Source organism: Phyllobates terribilis, unplaced genomic scaffold (genome assembly GCF_046119375.1).
Source record: "Phyllobates terribilis strain yellow unplaced genomic scaffold, ASM4611937v1 Scaffold_5__5_contigs__length_657084704, whole genome shotgun sequence".
NCBI lineage: Eukaryota > Metazoa > Chordata > Amphibia > Anura > Dendrobatidae > Phyllobates > Phyllobates terribilis.
Genome location: NW_027362765.1, coordinates 467,709,493 through 467,723,779, shown reverse-complemented (window position 1 = coordinate 467,723,779; position 14,287 = coordinate 467,709,493). Strand labels below are relative to the sequence as shown.

At 42.7% G+C, this 14,287-nt stretch overlaps 1 protein-coding gene across 1 annotated transcript in view; it reads right to left on the bottom strand.

The window, feature by feature from the left end:
- Nucleotides 1-2,719: 2,719 nt before the first annotated feature.
- The window catches only part of TMEM26 (transmembrane protein 26), a 141,786-nt gene continuing 130,218 nt past the window's right edge, over nucleotides 2,720-14,287 (bottom strand). Inside the window, exons 5-6 of the mRNA XM_073681395.1 lie at nucleotides 14,100-14,176; nucleotides 2,720-3,417 (exon numbers count right to left, since the gene is read on the bottom strand). Of these exons, the coding sequence (XP_073537496.1) occupies nucleotides 2,996-3,417; nucleotides 14,100-14,176 (499 nt within the window). The 3' untranslated portion in view covers nucleotides 2,720-2,995. The remainder of the gene's footprint in view (nucleotides 3,418-14,099; nucleotides 14,177-14,287) is intronic.

Below are 14,287 nucleotides of genomic sequence, written 5' to 3'. Positions count from 1 at the left end.
CTGCCCGCACCTGACACTGCTTATCTGCATACCAGATGAACCTGCCAGTACCTGCATACCTCATTGAGGGTCAGCAGCCGTGTGTCCGAGGTCTGCCTTGGTGTAGCACCTGGTCCACCTCCCTCGACCCTCCTCAGATCACGGAATCGTACATCCGAGGTTGGATTTGGTGAGTCCCTTAGTCACGCCCCTACAGACACTCCTCGGTCTCTTGCACAGTGGGACCACAATCCACCCTTGCGCTGGGTAGTCTGAGCGCAAGCATAACATTCATCAGAAAAAACCTGATAAAAAAGTGTGCTATTTCGAAATGTGTTGACAATAAAAACCGCTACTCATGGATATTTGATTCCTGTCCATCGTTGTTCCTCTGGCAGCGCAATTATTAACCCATTTATTTTCTATCTCTGATGACTAGGAGAAACATGACACTTTTTTGTGCTAAAATGTCGCAAAAAAGGTTAGAGACAAAAATGACCATTCGATGCCGAATTTGGCGCAATAAAAGGCAATGAGTATCACAAAACAAAAAAATTAATTAAACATAACAGGAAGTGGTGAATAGGTGTCTTTGTTTTTTATTCTTCTCTATTTAAACAGGAAGTTATTCTGAAAGTGCTTGGGAACTGCAAATAAGTGAAGGAGGAAAAAAATTGTCCCAAGGGAACTTAAATAGAGATACACTCCAAAAGGCAAACAATAGGAAATGTCCTCTCATTATTTTAGATTTCTATTCATAGTGCTAGTTAAAATAGATATGTGGATAACAGGATGTGATAATGCATCAAATACAACAGGGAAGTCTTTGAACAAGCAGAAGACATGTGTGCATAGAGTTATATCTTATACCTGGCTAGATGTAAATAAATAGTACCATCTTTGATTCTGTGACACCCAGGGTCTGATCGAGCACCAAGTTTCTATAGGAGATATATTTCAATGGTGGTTCCTTCACATACTAATAGCAATTTTTAAAGTGACTTTTCTAAAAATATGAAAATAGTAAAACCAGTAAACTTAAAAAATGATATACCCAAACTCATATTCTTTCCTTCATCTTACTCAACCCCTCAATGACATCACGCTTTCCGCTGTATCATAAGTCTGCGGCCTTGGTTTAACCCTTGACTCTGCTTCATACCACACAGCCAAGCCCTTACTACCTCCTACCATCTACAACTCAAAAATATTTCCAGATTTTGTCCTTTCCTTAACCCCAAATCTACTAAAAAATTAGTGCATGCCCTCATCATCTCCAGTCTCGATTGCTGAAAAATCCTCCTCTGTGGCCTCCCAACTAACACTCTCATACTTCTCCAGTTCGTCCTGCTCGATTAATCCATCTCACCCCTCATTACCCCTCTGCCTTTCCTCTGCCAATCCCTTCACTGGCTTACAATTTCCCAGCAAAACCAGTTAAAGAAGAACTAAGTTAATGAAGAAAAACATACAAAGCCTTCCATAATTTGTCTTCTCCAAACTAATCTCCCAATACTTCCCCCAAATGTAATCTCACAAAGCCTTCTCTCCTTCACTCTTAAATTTTCCTCGCCCAATTGCCTCCAAGATTTTTCAAGAGCATCCCCCATCCTCTTGAATTCTGTACCCCAACATGCCCTATCATCTCCCATATTTGGATCTTTCAGATGTAATCTGAAAATTCATCTCTTCTGAAAAGTCTACAGCCTGGAATATTCCCGCTGCTAGCACACTACCACCGAAGCTACTCCAACCCCCGACCTACGGTCTCCTTCACCATTGCCTTGTAGATTGTAAGCCTGTTAGGGAAGGGTCCTCTTACCTCTGTACAAGTCTGTCAGTTTGCATACCTTACTTTATATATGTAATATGTATGTAACCCTTTTCAAATGTACAGCATCATGGAATTAATAGTGCTTTATATATAAATAGTAATTACACCCTATACAGCAGCTGCCAAAGTACAAGCTTAACAATGACTCATGAGAAACAAATTTTGGGGCTTGCTTTATGTTCCTCTAGATCAACATTAATGGACAACAGGTTGAACTTTATGGACTAATGCCATTTGTCATCCTTACTATCTTATAACAGTTAAAATATAGGTAACGCACAGGGGTCAAAAGCACCAGAGATGGATGAAGTTTTAATCTCTCTGATGCCTTGAACCACATTGACATTGCTTATTTCTTCAACTGTGTTGAAGATCATGTCAAGTTTGCCTTGAGCTCTCTTTGCTGTACATGAGACTTTTTTGTAGTTTGGAGGTAAGAAACACCTCCAAAGAATTTTTATTACCAGGACTTTAAAATATATTGACTGAATATACTTTACACAATGTTTGTTTTAACTACTTTATGGCAGGGGTGAGGAACTTTTTTGCAGTCAAGGGCCATTTGGATATTTATACCATCCTTTGGAAGCTGTATGAATGATAACCCATCCACAAAGTATGTCCTGAGGCTGGCACTGGCATCAGGATGTAATTTTTCATTGCACTCGCCTCAGAATTCAATAGTGAACACTGCATGTGCGTGCTCACAGAGAAAGAAGAAATTAAAGGGCTGGCAGCCGTCAAAACACAGCTGCTGGCCCGAGTACTATGGTCCCCAGGAATCTGCCCGGGGGCTGGAGAAAAGGTAAGTGTGGACCGTCAACGGCCTGCGGTTCCCCACCCCTGCTTTATGGTGTGAATTTATCTCAATAACAGAGGCAGAAACATCTAAATTTAATTCTTATGCTTTTATTTTTTCAAATTTACATCCAGATAGTACTTCAGGTACCCCTTATTCTGACAGCTTCCCAATGGGTACAACTTTCAATAAGATGATTTCATTTAACTTTTGGTTGCCATTTACAACTTCTCCTCATACTTTAGTGTTCCATTAAATGTCACTTGAATAGAGTACATATGGAAATGTACAAGCATGCTCCATATTTCCACTAGCATCACTAGACTGTTCCAAGAGCTCAATAGGTTCACAAGAGAAGAATATACTCATTTATAATAAAGAATTCAAAGTCCTTCAGATAGAGATTCATCAAGTGTAATAGCTGCACTGGCTTCCAAACTTTTTGCTTCAGAAACAAGACTTGTGGCTGGCATTTCTGGATCATCAATTGACTCACATGGGCAACATCCTTCTACCATCTGTCCTTTTGCTTCCCGGTTTTCCAAAGAACCATGAAAGTCCACCAATATTACCACAAGTCGATAAAGCTGTAGTAACACAATCAGACTGTTTTTTGCAGCAAAAAACACCAACATTTGGTTAGTTACATTGTAACAAGCCATAAGAATAATCCGACTTATAAGAAATGGACCATCTTGAATGAGTAGACTTATTCCAATGTTCCAAAGATCAGCACTGTACCTACAGAACAGGAGACAAAGGTTCCTCTTGGTTGCCGATCCTTGCTGACATCCAATATTTTGCACTGCAAAGTAAAAATAACAAACAGTATAATTAAAAACTTATGTGACTTTGGATTTTGCTAAAGATCTGCCACTGAGTTTAAACATATGGAATTGTGCAAAAGTTTTTTATTCAAGTGTGGAAAAATTAAGAATGCTTTCAAAAATAGAAGTGTTAAAGGAAATCTGGCTCCCCAAACTATTTATATGCACATGTAGTTCTTTCAAAAACAAGTGTAGCCTTACCTTTTCATGGCGAGTCCATACCTCCATACATACGACTCTTAGTTAGAAACATCGGATATTAAAAAAAAAAACTAATACTCACCTCAACGTTTTCCAACCAAGTCGAAGTCGGAGCTCACTGTGCGGTCCTCTTATACCCTCTATTGTGCAACACATCTCCAAGACTTTCAGCCACGTCCAGGTCCCAGAGGTCACTGTGCTTCATAAGGTTACGATGTTGATGCTGCAACTTTATGACACGCTGTAACCCCCAAGGCCTGAACATGGATGGAAGTCATGGTCTATAATGAAAAGGCTGGAGATGCGGCACGCAACGTTGGAAAGAAGAAACCCAGCTTGTGGACGGTGAGTAGCGTGGTGGCCGGAGCAGTAAGCGGTTAGGTGAGTATTTGTTTATTTTTTCCCAGCCCTATTCCAACTTACATACATACAGTACAGACCAAAAGTTTGGACACCCCTTCTCATTTAAAGATTTTTCTGTATTTTCATGACTATGAAAATTGCACATTCACACTGAAGGCATCAAAACTATGAATTAACACATGTGGAATTATATTCTTAACAAAAAAGTGTGAAACAACTGAAAATATGTCTTATATTCTAGGTTCTTCAAAGTAGCCACCTTTTGCTTTGATGACTGCTTTGCACACTCTTGGCATTCTCTTGATGAGCTTCAAGAGGTAGTCACCGGAAATGGTTTTCACTTCACAGGTGTGCCATGTCAGGTTTAATAAGTGGGATTTCTTGCCTTATAAATGGGGTTGGGACTATCAGTTGTGTTGTGCAGAAGTCTGGTGGATACACAGCTGATAGTCCTACTGAATAGACTGTTAGAATTTGTATTATGGCAAGAAAAAAGCAGCTAAGTAAAGAAAAACGAGTGACCATCATTACTTTAAGAAATGAAGGTCAGTCAGTCCAAAAAATCGGGAAAACTTTGAAAGTGTCCCCAAGTGCAGTTGCAAAAACCATCAAGTGCTACAAAGAAACCGGCTCACATGAGGACCGCCCCAGGAAAGGAAGACCAAGAGTCACCTCTGCTTCTGAGGATAAGTTTATCCGAGTCACCAGCCTCAGAAATCGCAGGTTAACAGCAGCTCCGATTAGAGACCAGGTCAATGCCACACAGAGTTCTAGCAGCAGACACATCTCTTCAACAACTGTTAAGAGGAGACTTTGGGCAGCGGGCCTTCATGGTAAAATAGCTGCTAGGAAACCACTGCTAAGGACAGGCAACAAGCAGAAGAGACTTGTTTGGGCTAAAGAACACAAGGAATGGACATTAGTCCAGTGGAAATCTGTGCTTTTGTCTGATGAGTCCAAATTTGAGATCTTTGGTTCCAACCACCGTGTCTTTGTGTGACGCAGAAAAGGTGAACGGATGGACTCTACATGCCTGGTTCCCACCATGAAGCATGGAGGAGGAGGTGTGATGGTGTGGGGGTGCTTTGCTGGTGACACTGTTGGGTATTTATTCAAAATTGAAGGCATACTGAACCAGCATGGCTACCACAGCATCTTGCAGCGGCATGCTATTCCATCCGGTTTGCGTTTAGTTGGACCATCATTTATTTTTCAACAGGACAATGACCCCAAACACACCTCCAGGCTGTGTAAGGGCTATTTGACCAAGAAGGAGAGTGATGGGGTGCTACGCCAGATGATCTGGCCTCCACAGTCACAAGACCTGAACCTAATCGAGATGGTTTGGGGTGAGCTGGACCACAGAGTGAAGGCAAAAGGGCCAACAAGTGCTAAGCATCTCTGGGAACTCCTTCAAGATTGTTGGAAGACCATTTCCGGTGACTGCCTCTTGAAGCTCATCAAGAGAATGCCAAGAGTATGCAAAGCAGTCATCAAAGCAAAAGGTGGCTATTTTGAAGAACCTAGAATATAAGACATATTTTCAGTTGTTTCACACTTTTTTGTTAAGTATATAATTCCACATCTGTTAATTCATAGTTCGGATGCCTTCAGTGTGAATGTACAATTTTTATAGTCATGAAAATACAGAAAAATCTTTAAATGAGAAGGTGTGTCCAAACTTTTGGTCTCTACTGTATGCGAGTTACAAGCAAACTTATAGAATGCATCATTACTGCTTTTGCTTAAAAATCAGCAATTGAACTGAATAGACATGCAAATGAGGCTGTAAATCTGAAACGTCTGTCACTCCAGCTCTATTCTTTGACCAGCACCACCTCCTCCTGCTTGACTGAGTGCCTCTATGTTGTGTGACTTTGCACAAAATGAGCTGTCAGTCAAGCAGAAGGCGATGGCACTGGGTAGGGAATAGATTTGAGGTAACAGAGGCATCAGATCTGCAGCCTAATTGGCATATCAATTCAAACACTGATTTCTCAGCAATGGAGAAACAGACAGATATTTTGCTGATAGATTCACTTTTATAGTTTATTATTTATTGATTTGCAAAATGCAAAGTGAAAGATCAAAATACATTTTTGATGTGACCACCCTTATTCTTTAAAACATCAATTTTCTTAAGTACACTTACACACAGGTTTTGAAGGAACTCAGTAGTGGGGTTGTTCAAAACATTCTTCTATGTATTCAATGCCAGACAGACTCAATGATGTTGAGATCAAGGCTCTGTGGGGGTCATATCATCACTTTCAAGACTACTTGTTTTTCTTTCAACCGAAGATTATTATTATACCGCCATTTATTGCATGGCGCTTTACATGTGAGAACGGGGTATACATAGCGAAAACAATTACAATAATCTTGAAAAAAACGTGATGGTGACTGGTACAGGAAGAGAGAGGACCCTGCCCATGAGGGCTCACAATCTACAAGGGATGGGGGAGGATACAGTAGGTGGGGGTAGGACTGGTCGTGCAGCGTTATGGTGGATCGGTGGTTACTGCAGGTTGTACGCTTGTTGTTGTAGTTCTTAATGACATTGGCTATATGTTTGAGGTCATTGTCCTGCTGCAGAATACATTTGGAACCAATCAGATATGTCCCTGATGGTATTGCATGGTGGATAAGTACCAAATCTCAAACTTCATTTGCTAAAATTCAACCTCGAAAAGGAAGCTCTTCCATGCTTCACCGTTACGTGCAGACAATCATTATATTACCACTTTCAAGCCCATCGCAAACAAACTGTCTTCTGTTACAGTATTCCAAATTTTGACTTATCAATCCAGAGCACCTACTGCCATTTTTCTGAACCCGAGTTTTCATTCATTGTTGAGTTGCATGGCCTCCATTAAAGATCACTTCTGGCCCGACATCTCCGAAATGTACAGTATATGGGTATATCTGGGGTATCTGGTTCCCAATAGTTGCTGCCAATTTTGACCTGATGGCATTGCTGGACATCTTCTGATTTTGAGGGGAAGTATTCATGATTAGAGATGAGCGGTGTTCGACTAGAACTGTTCGCCAATCTCAAATTCGAGCTGTTTTGGGCGGTGTTCGAGTTGTTCGACGAACCCGAACGATTTGCAAAAAATTCGGCTGTTCGAGGTTATGTTCGATAACTGTTCGTGCACCAAAAGCGTGTCCTGCATGTCTGGCGCTATTTAGAGCACCAATCATGCAGGGATTGTCTGCCACTCACTGTAATGTCACAGCCATGGTGGTTGTGGCATTACAGTGATTGCCCAAATCGATGGGAACAGTGCCAACAGTGAAACATGAAAAGCCGGCAATTCAGCAGCGGCATACACCGGTACCCGACAATTTAGAACCGAAAGAATAGAGCTTCACACATAGATTAGATAGATATAAACATGTCAGACACATATATACGAAGTACAGTGAAAGGGCTGCTTACTGTACTTGTCATTTAGCGTAAAGGATTTATCAAAAAAAATAATAGTGTTTTCAGGCACCGTCTCTTTAAAAAAGCCGGCCGGCAATTCAGCATCTGTACCGGACAATTTAGAATAGAAGGAATAGAGAATCACACATAGATTAGATAGATAGAAACATGTCAGTCACATATATAAGAAGTGCAGTGACAATGTTGATTACTGTACTTGTCATTTAGTGTAAAGGATTTATTTAAAAAAATAATAGTGTTTTCATGCACTGTCTCTTTAAAAAAGCCGGCCGGCAATTCAGCATCTGTACCCGACAATTTATAACAGACAGAATAGAGCTTCACACATAGATTAGATAGATAGAAACATGTCAGTCACATATATATGAAGTACAGTGATAGTGTTGGTTACTGTACTTGTCATTTAGTATTAAAATAAAGGATTTATTATTAAAAAAATTGGCGTGGGGTTCCCCTTAATTTTAGGCTCTAGCGGAGGTTAAGCAGACGGCTGGGGCAGATGTTTGAAGCCTGGGAAGGGGGTAATACCCACGGAGCTTCCCAGGCTACTAATATCAGCCCCCAGCTGAATACATAGCCTTTACTAGCTATTAAAATGGGGGACCCCCCAAAAAAAATGACGTGGGGTCCCCCCTAATTTAATAGCTAGCAAAGGCTAGGCAGACAGCTGGGGGCTGATATTAATAGCCCAGGAAGGGAGCCATGAATATTGGCCCCCTCCCAGGCTAGAAACACCAGCCGTCAGCCGCCCCAGAAATGGCGCATTCATAGGATGCGCCAATTCTGGCACTTAGCCTCGCTCTTCCACGCTGCCCTGGTGCGGTGGCAGGGGGTAATAGGGTTGGGGTTGATGTCAGCTTATAATGCCAGCTGACATCAAGCCCAGGTTAGTGATGGAGAGGCGTCTATAAGACACCCCCATTACTAACCCCATAGTCAAAGTTAAAAAAAACACAAACACCCAGAATAAAGTCCTTTAATTGAAATAAAGACACAATCCTTTATTGTTCTAAATTAAACCATACTTACCGTCACGCCCATTCCAGCTGAAGCCAACGATCTCCTGCAATAAAAGAAAAATAATAAAGCAACCTCATCCTTACCTTTCCATGGTTCCCACGACAGCTTCAGCTCTGCTACATCGAGATGACAGGCTGGACCGCAGCAGAACGCTGCCATCCAGCCTCTCATCCCGCAGACACTGAGAAGCGCAGGCTTGCTTGCGCTGCTCAGCGTCTCTCTGTGACGACATCCAGATGAGCCGAGTTCATGTCCAATGAACTCATCTCACCTCATGCACGTCACTGACAGCGTGGGAAAATTCTCAAGCTGAAGCGGTGAGTGCAGGAGAATTCTCCCACGCTGTCAGTGACGTGCATAAGGTGAGCTCATGTCCAATGAACTCAGCTCACCTCCTGCACGTCACTGACAGCGTGGGAGAATTCTCCTGCACTCAGCGCTTCAGCGTGAGAATTCTCCCGCTGAAGCGCTGAGTGCAGGAGAATTTTCCCACGCTGTCAGTGACGTGCATAAGGTGAGCTCATGTCCAATGAACTCAGCTCACCTCCTGCACGTCACTGACAGCGTGGGAGAATTCTCCTGCACTCAGCGCTTCAGTGTGAGAATTCTCCCACGCTGAAGCGCTGAGTGCAGGAGAATTTTCCCACGCTGTCAGTGACGTGCATGAGGTGAGCCGAGTTCATTGGACATTAACTCGGCTCATCTGGATGCCCTCACAGAGAGACACTGTGGAGCGCAAGCAAGCCTGCGCTTCTCAGTGTCTGTGGGATGACAGGCTGGATGGCAGCGTTCTGCTGCGGTCCAGCCTGTCATCTCGATGTAGCAGAGCTGAAGCTGTCATGGGAACCATGGAAAGGTAAGGATGATGTTGCTTTATTATTTTTCTTTTATTTCAGGAGATCGTTGGCTTCAGCTGGAATGGGCGTGATGGTAAGTATGGTTTAATTTAGAACAATAAAGAATTGTGTGTTTATTTCAATTAAAGGACTTTTTTCTGGGTGTTGTGTTTTTTTTAAATACTTTACTAGAAATTCATGGTGGTCATGTCTAATATTGGCGTGACCCCATGAATTTCGGGCTTAGGGCCAGCTGATAATGCCAAGCTGGCCCTAACCCCTTTATTACCCAGTGAGCCACCGCATCAGGGCCCTGGATGAGTTGGGTACAGCGCCAGAAGATGGCGCTTCTATGAACGCGCCATTTTCCGGGGTGGCTGCGGACTGCAATTTGCAGCGGGGGTGGCCCAGAAAGCTTGGGCCTCCCTGCGCTGCGGATTCCAGCCCCCAGCTGCCTAGTTGTACCTGGCTGGACACAAAAACAGGGCGAAGCCCCACGTCAATTTTCTTTAAATTATTTCATGAAATAATTAAGAAAAAAAGGGCTTCCCTATATTGTTGTGTCCGGCCAGGTACAAATAGGCAGCTGGTGGTTGGGGGCAGCCCGTTCCTGCCTGCTGTACCTGGCTGGACACAAATATAGTGCGAAGCCCCACGTCAATTTTTTTTAAATTATTTCATGAATTTCCTGAAATAATTTAAAAAATTTGAAGTGGGGCTTCGCACTATATTTGTGTCCAGCCAGGTACAGCAGGCAGGAACGGGCTGCCCCCATCCACCAGCTGCCTATTTGTACCTGGCCGGACACAACAATATAGGGAAGCCCTTTTTTTCTTAATTATTTCATGAATTTCATGAAATAATTAAAAAAAATTGAAGTGGGGCTTCGCACTATATTTGTGGCCAGCCAGGTACAGCAGGCAGGAACGGGCTGCCCCCAACCACCAGCTGCCTATTTGTACCTGGCCGGACACAACAATATAGGGAAAGCCTTTTTTTCTTAATTATTTCATGAATTTCATGAAATAATTAAAAAAAAAGTACGTGGGGCTTCGCCCTATTTTTGTGTTCAGCCAGGTACAACTAGGCAGCTGGGGGCTGGAATCTGCAGCGCAGGGAGGCCCAAGCTTTCTGGGCCCCCCCCCCGCTACAAATTGCAGTCCGCAGCCACCCCGGAAAATGGCGCGTTCATAGAAGCGCCATCTTCTGGCGCTGTACCCAACTCATCCAGGGCCCTGGTGCGGTGGCTCACTGGGTAATAAAGGGGTTAGGGCCAGCTTGGTATTATCAGCTGGCCCCAAGCCCAAAATTCATGGGGTCACGCCAGTATTAGACATGACCGCCATGAATTTCTAGTAAAGTATTTAAAAAAAACACAACACCCAGAATAAAGTCCTTTAATTGAAATAAAGACACAATTCTTTATTGTTCTAAATTAAACCATACTTACCATCACACCCATTCCAGCTGAAGCCAATGATCTCCTGCAATAAAAGTAAAATAATAAACCAACCTCATCCTTACCTTTCCATGGTTCCCACGACAGCTTCAGCTCTGCTACATCGAGATGACTGGCTGGACCGCAGCAGAACGCTGCCATCCAGTCTGTCATCCCGCAGACACTGAGAAGCGCAGGCATGCTTGCGCTCCTCACTGTCTCGCTGTGACGGCATCCAGATGAGCCGAGGTCATGTCCAATGAACTCGGCTCACCTCATGCACGTCACTGACAGCGTGGGAAAATTCTCACGCTGAAGTGCTGAGTGCAGGAGAATTCTCCCACGCTGTCAGTGATGTGCATGAGGTGAGCTCATGTCCAATGAACTCAGCTCACCTCCTGCACGTCACTGACAGCGTGGGAAAATTCTCCTGCAATCAGCGCTTCAGCGTGAGAATTTTCCCACGCTGTCAGTGACGTGCATGAGGTGAGCCGAGTTCATTGGACATGAACTCGGCTCATCTGGATGTCGTCACAGAGAGACGCTGAGCAGCGCAAGCAAGCCTGCGCTTCTCAGTGTCTGCGGGATGACAGGCTGGATGGCAGCGTTCTGCTGCGGTCCAGCCTGTCATCTCGATGTAGCAGAGCTGAAGCTGTCGTGGGAACCATGGAAAGGTAAGGATGAGGTTGCTTTATTATTTTTCTTTTATTGCAGGAGATCGTTGGCTTCAGCTGGAATGGGCGTGATGGTAAGCATGGTTTAATTTAGAACAATAAAGGATTGTGTCTTTATTTCAATTAAAGGACTTTATTCTGGGTGTTTGTGTTTTTTTTAACTTTGACTATGGGGTTAGTAATGGGGGTGTCTTATAGACGCCTCTCCATTACTAACCTGGGCTTGATGTCAGCTGGCATTATAAGCTGACATCAACCCCAACCCTATTACCCCCTGCCACCGCACCAGGGCAGCGTGGAAGAGCGAGGCTAAGTGCCAGAATTGGCGCATCCTATGAATGCGCCATTTCTGGGGCGGCTGACGGCTGGTGTTTCTAGCCTGGGAGGGGGCCAATATTCATGGCTCCCTTCCTGGGCTATTAATATCAGCCCCCAGCTGTCTGCCTAGCCTTTGCTAGCTATTAAATTAGGGGGGACCCCACGTCATTTTTTTTGGGGGGTCCCCCATTTTAATAGCTAGTAAAGGCTATGTATTCAGCTGGGGGCTGATATTAGTAGCCTGGGAAGCTCCGTGGGTATTACCCCCTTCCCAGGCTTCAAACATCTGCCCCAGCCGTCTGCTTAACCTCCGCTAGAGCCTAAAATTAAGGGGAACCCCACGCCAATTTTTTTAATAATAAATCCTTTATTTTAATACTAAATGACAAGTACAGTAACCAACACTATCACTGTACTTCATATATATGTGACTGACATGTTTCTATCTATCTAATCTATGTGTGATGCTCTATCTTTCTGTTCTAAATTGTCGGGTACCGCTGCTGAATTGCCGGCCGGCTTTTTTAAAGAGACAGTGCATGAAAACACTATTATTTTTTTAAATAAATCCTTTACACTAAATGACAAGTACAGTAAGCAACACTATCACTGTACTTATTATATATGTGACTGACATGTTTCTATCTATCTAATCTATGTGTGAAGCTCTATTCTTTCTGTTCTAAATTGTCGGGTACAGATGCTGAATTGCTGGCCGGCTTTTTTAAAGAGACGGTGCATGAAAACACTATTATTTTTTTTGATAAATCCTTTACACTAAATGACAAGTACAGTAAGCAACACTGTCACTGTGCTTCTTATATGTGTGACTGACATGTTTCTATCTATCTAATCTATGTGTGATGCTCTATTCCTTCTTGTCTAAATTGTCGGGTACCGGTGTATGCCGCTGCTGAATTTGCCGGCCGGCTTTTTTAAAGAGAGTGTCTTCTGAGCAGTTTGTCAGCTTTTGGACACCTTTGCAGGTGTTTTCTATGTGTTTCTATGTGTTTTTGTTTGCCTGCCATTGGTTTTAACGGTGTTCGACGGTGTTCTAAGGTGTTCGACGAACAGTTCGACGAACAGTTCCTCGAACATCCCGGTGTTCGACGAACCGAACCGAACCCGAACACTACGGGGGTGGCTCAACACTATTCATGATATCTCTTTCATCCATTGCTCTGTTTTAGTTGTTGACCACTGTGCATACACTCCTCATTGTTTCCCATTATGTGTTGCTACTTCATAAGAGCTTGGACAGCACATCTTGAAACCCCAGTTGACTTTGAAATCTTGGACAAACTTTCCTGTTGCAGTATAACCACATTTTGTCTTGTTGCTGTGCTTATTCTTTCCATGGTGTATGATCTGTGATGTGAAACTGTCTTCCACAATCTCACCTTTGTAGCAGAGTTTGGCTGTTCCTCTCCAAAATCAAAAATACAGTAATTTGGACTCTAATTTTAGAATTTATTTTAATGTCAGGATTTCTGTTGCCCTTGTACAGTTTGACCACTAACGGCTGCTATTGTTGACTTTAACATTGTACTGCAGTTTCACTCCTTACTACTGGAGGCTGCTGTTGTGTTCTGCAATTGCCCTTTACCAAGATGGCGAATTCTGAATCTATGGAATCCATCTTGTTTCCTGTTTGGGCCAACTTAAAGCCGCATGGATCTCTCATTCATTGCTGGAGTATTGTGTCAAGCTGTTAGCCTACTTTCAGTCTCCAGCTCTTGAACATTCTTACCCAGACTGTTCTATTCATCTACGGATTGTTTCCTACAACAACTTGCCATCTCCAAGAACTTTTACTAGAGCTTGCTGTTCCTGCTTGTGCTCCTTTGGCCACTGGTTTCTAGCAGTACTACGCTAGTATCACACAATTTAATCAACTTTCAGAAAAGACAAACATATAATTTTATTCAACATAATTCCCTACTTTTAATACAATTTGTTCATCTGTAAACAAACTTTTGTATTACCCCAAAAAAATTTTTAGGCTGAACTGTGTGTCACAAATGTGCCACTGTCTTCAATTCTTCATGAGGAAAATACATTTTTGACTCCCTCTTCTATTTTTCAAGTCTGAACTATAAAAATTTAAATCGATTGGTGGACATTAATTTTGATAAATGTGCAATTGAATGGAATGACATATAACGTAAAGCAATGACAGCAGTAATGGATCTGTGAATTCTGGTGTAACCCTTGACCTTAATGGGACCATTATTATGTTATTTTTAATGGTAGATAGTATTACAGACTGTGCCATTCTTAAAATAGAAACTCCAATGATTTTCCATAGCTCAAGTGTGATCAGAGCCTTACATGTCAGTTTTTTGAGAGTAATACCTACCAGCCAAGTCAAGTGGAAACTGCAACATACTCCATGTCCATACTCCAAGGATAGCACAGACTAATGTAGGGTTTTCTCTGCAAAGAAAAACAAAATATATGATTTAATTCTTGCTAAATTACTTACTTGCTGTATGAAAACAACAGCAAATCTTAACTTAAAGTTGTTTCACACTTTTTTGTTAAGTA